The sequence below is a fragment of the Sphaeroforma arctica genome (genome assembly GCF_001186125.1).
Source record: "Sphaeroforma arctica JP610 unplaced genomic scaffold supercont1.208, whole genome shotgun sequence".
NCBI classification, from domain to species: domain Eukaryota; class Ichthyosporea; order Ichthyophonida; genus Sphaeroforma; species Sphaeroforma arctica.
This window is the reverse complement of record NW_014040350.1, coordinates 9447-12152: the sequence shown is the minus strand read 5'-3', so window position 1 is coordinate 12152 and position 2706 is coordinate 9447. Positions and strand designations below refer to the sequence as shown.

The following is a 2706-nucleotide window of genomic DNA, read 5'->3' as shown; positions in this document are numbered from 1 at the left end:
ATATATATATTATTATATATATATACTATATATATATATTATTATTATATATATATATATATATATAATCATAATATATATATGTATATGTAAATATATATACATACATATATATATATATATATGTCAATATATAGATATATATATATACTAATTAGAGCGGTTGTTCCTTTTTTCTTCTCACGCCCTAACTTTGTTCCTTATTTTTTCAAAGCCATTGGACGTTTGTGCGAAAAAGATGACGGCAAATGCGTAGTGTGTGACTCATATGTGCGTCCAGCTACGCTCGTGCGTATATGCGACGAGTGCAACTACGGGTCATACCAGGGCCGTTGTGTGATCTGCGGAGGTCCGGGGGTGTCTGATGCTTATTATTGTAAAGAATGCACGATACAAGAAAAGGACGTAAGTAAACCTCTACATGTGCGCGTTCATATGTGTATTTATGTATTTTGCTCTGCATCGCGCGAATGCTGTATAAACGCACTTCGTTTTGTGTTGATCAAATTTCAATAACTGTGAATGTGTCGGATGCCAATCCCATAGTTTATTGCTTCTGTCGAATAAGCGAGTGTATATCTTGTAAATAGAGACTTCAGGCGCTACCTACGTAGTGAAGCATTGACGAAATATCTAGAACGTGCTTTTGTTCAATTTGCATTATTAAATCCGCCTTTCTCATCCTTCAAGTATTCGTGACAACTGTTAGTTGGTGCAGCCAATTTTTATTGATGATGCTCAGTGGTTGTTATACCGTTTAATGCCCCTCTGTATGTATTTAGCTCTAATGGACCTAATCTCTCGGCCATTTACACAAGTATACTCACCCACTGCTGTGTAGAGATTGTGAGCTTGGTGGTACTCTGCTATTTAATGTCGTTCATACACCATGATGTATATACTAATATTGGCGATGTACCTTTGATACTTGTCCTGGTTGTTTGCCAGGGAAGTTCGACCCGACGTGGTTTTAACGGTAATTTTGTTTACACTAAACAGCGAGATGGATGCCCGAAAATTGTGAATCTGGGAAGCTCTAAAACGGATCTCTTCTACGAGCGGAAAAAATATGGATTCAAAAATCGGTAGCTATGGCCTTTTTAATTAGTACTAAAGTCAGTCCCTGTTCTCGATTATATTTCGACTTCAAAAATGCCTGATCTTCATGGATTTATAAATTATCGCACTGTTGGCGGAATAACATATTAAATAACCAATTGTTCGGTCCTTGGCTGTCAACTTTCATCGGTTGTAACCAATTAGATATTAAACAATCAATTATTTGGCCCTTGGCTGTTCACTTTCATCAGTTGTACCCTGGTTTTCTAACATAGATTCAAAATAGATCAGATTTTTATACATAGTTCATATATTTATATCTATATATATATATATATATGTATGTATGTATGTATAAGTATGTATGTTTGTATGTATCTATATGTATATTCATATATATATATGTATAGATGTAATATATATATATATATATATATCTATATATATGCATATATACATACTTACATACATACATATCCATACATACATACATACATACATATATATATATTTATATATATATATATATATATATATATATGTGTGTGTGTGTGTGTGTATGTATGTATGTATATATGTATGTATATACGTATATATATAGTAAATATATATGCATATATGTTTATATGTATATACTTATATATATATATATATATATATATATATATATATATTAATATTATACGTATCTAAACATGTACTTGTGTGATCTAGATATATATAATCCGCGCTTATCTAAGTGTTGTTTCGAGTTGCAAGGTTCTACTCAACGCTTATGTCTATGAACGCATACATCCCCTCAATATTCGTGTGATATTTGAGTTTATTTTCACCGAATATTCTTCATTGGTGTATGACCCTTTCACATATACTCGAGAGGTTTCTGAATGTGCAAATGGCTGGTCGTATTCGCATGTACCTCGGGCCTTTGTACTTGCCGATGAGTCTTTTTACATGCGGACCCGAGCGTCTACATTCTACAACACTAAAACTGGAATTCACAATACCGTCGGGCGTCACCACGAAGATATTCACGATTTGAGGTCTGAGATTTCCTCGAAGCCCCTGCAGCCGCCACTCTCTTGCGATGTTGTGAGGATGTGGAGGCTGTGGGGCCCTGGAGGACTGGGAGTCTGGGTGTGAGGCCAGTGGGGCAGCGTCAGGAGTTCAGACTTCAGGAATCAGGACTCGGGTGTAGAGTGTAGCCTGTGGAGTGTGGACTGTGGCGCCGTGGCGGCTTCCTCAATTCGGGGAAATAGCTGATTGCTCTAGAAAGTAGACTCCACGTGAAATACGCCAATCACATTACCGTTTCCAAAATTGTGTATTCAATGTTATTCGCTAATCATCATTGACCCAAATGATTTCCATTTAAAGTGTATCATATTTGCGACATTGGGTTTCATTATTAATATCTTACCAAATTAAATACGTGATCACCATCGTTTGGTATGAGAAATTCATCAGGACCTATTTAGAATATGAAATATATACGGCACAAGTTCGGGTCGTAAAAGTCCTAATTTCCCCCAGAGTGTTTTGCACTCCCCGGAGCAGAGTTTTGTATTTCGCTTTATGTCAATGAGAGTGTAGTGAGGAGTGAGTAGTCTGTGTGTACTCGGTAGTATTGGTAAAAATCTGTGTATA

General features: G+C 35.8%; 1 protein-coding gene across 1 annotated transcript in view; it reads left to right on the top strand.

The window, feature by feature from the left end:
- Positions 1–1089, top strand: part of SARC_03888 (hypothetical protein) — a gene marked incomplete at both ends in the record, with an annotated part of 26893 nt that extends 25804 nt beyond the window's left edge. The window contains 2 exons of the mRNA XM_014302290.1: positions 215–405; positions 1000–1089. Coding sequence (XP_014157765.1) covers positions 215–405; positions 1000–1089 — 281 coding nt within the window. The remainder of the gene's footprint in view (positions 1–214; positions 406–999) is intronic.
- Positions 1090–2706: the final 1617 nt, after the last annotated feature.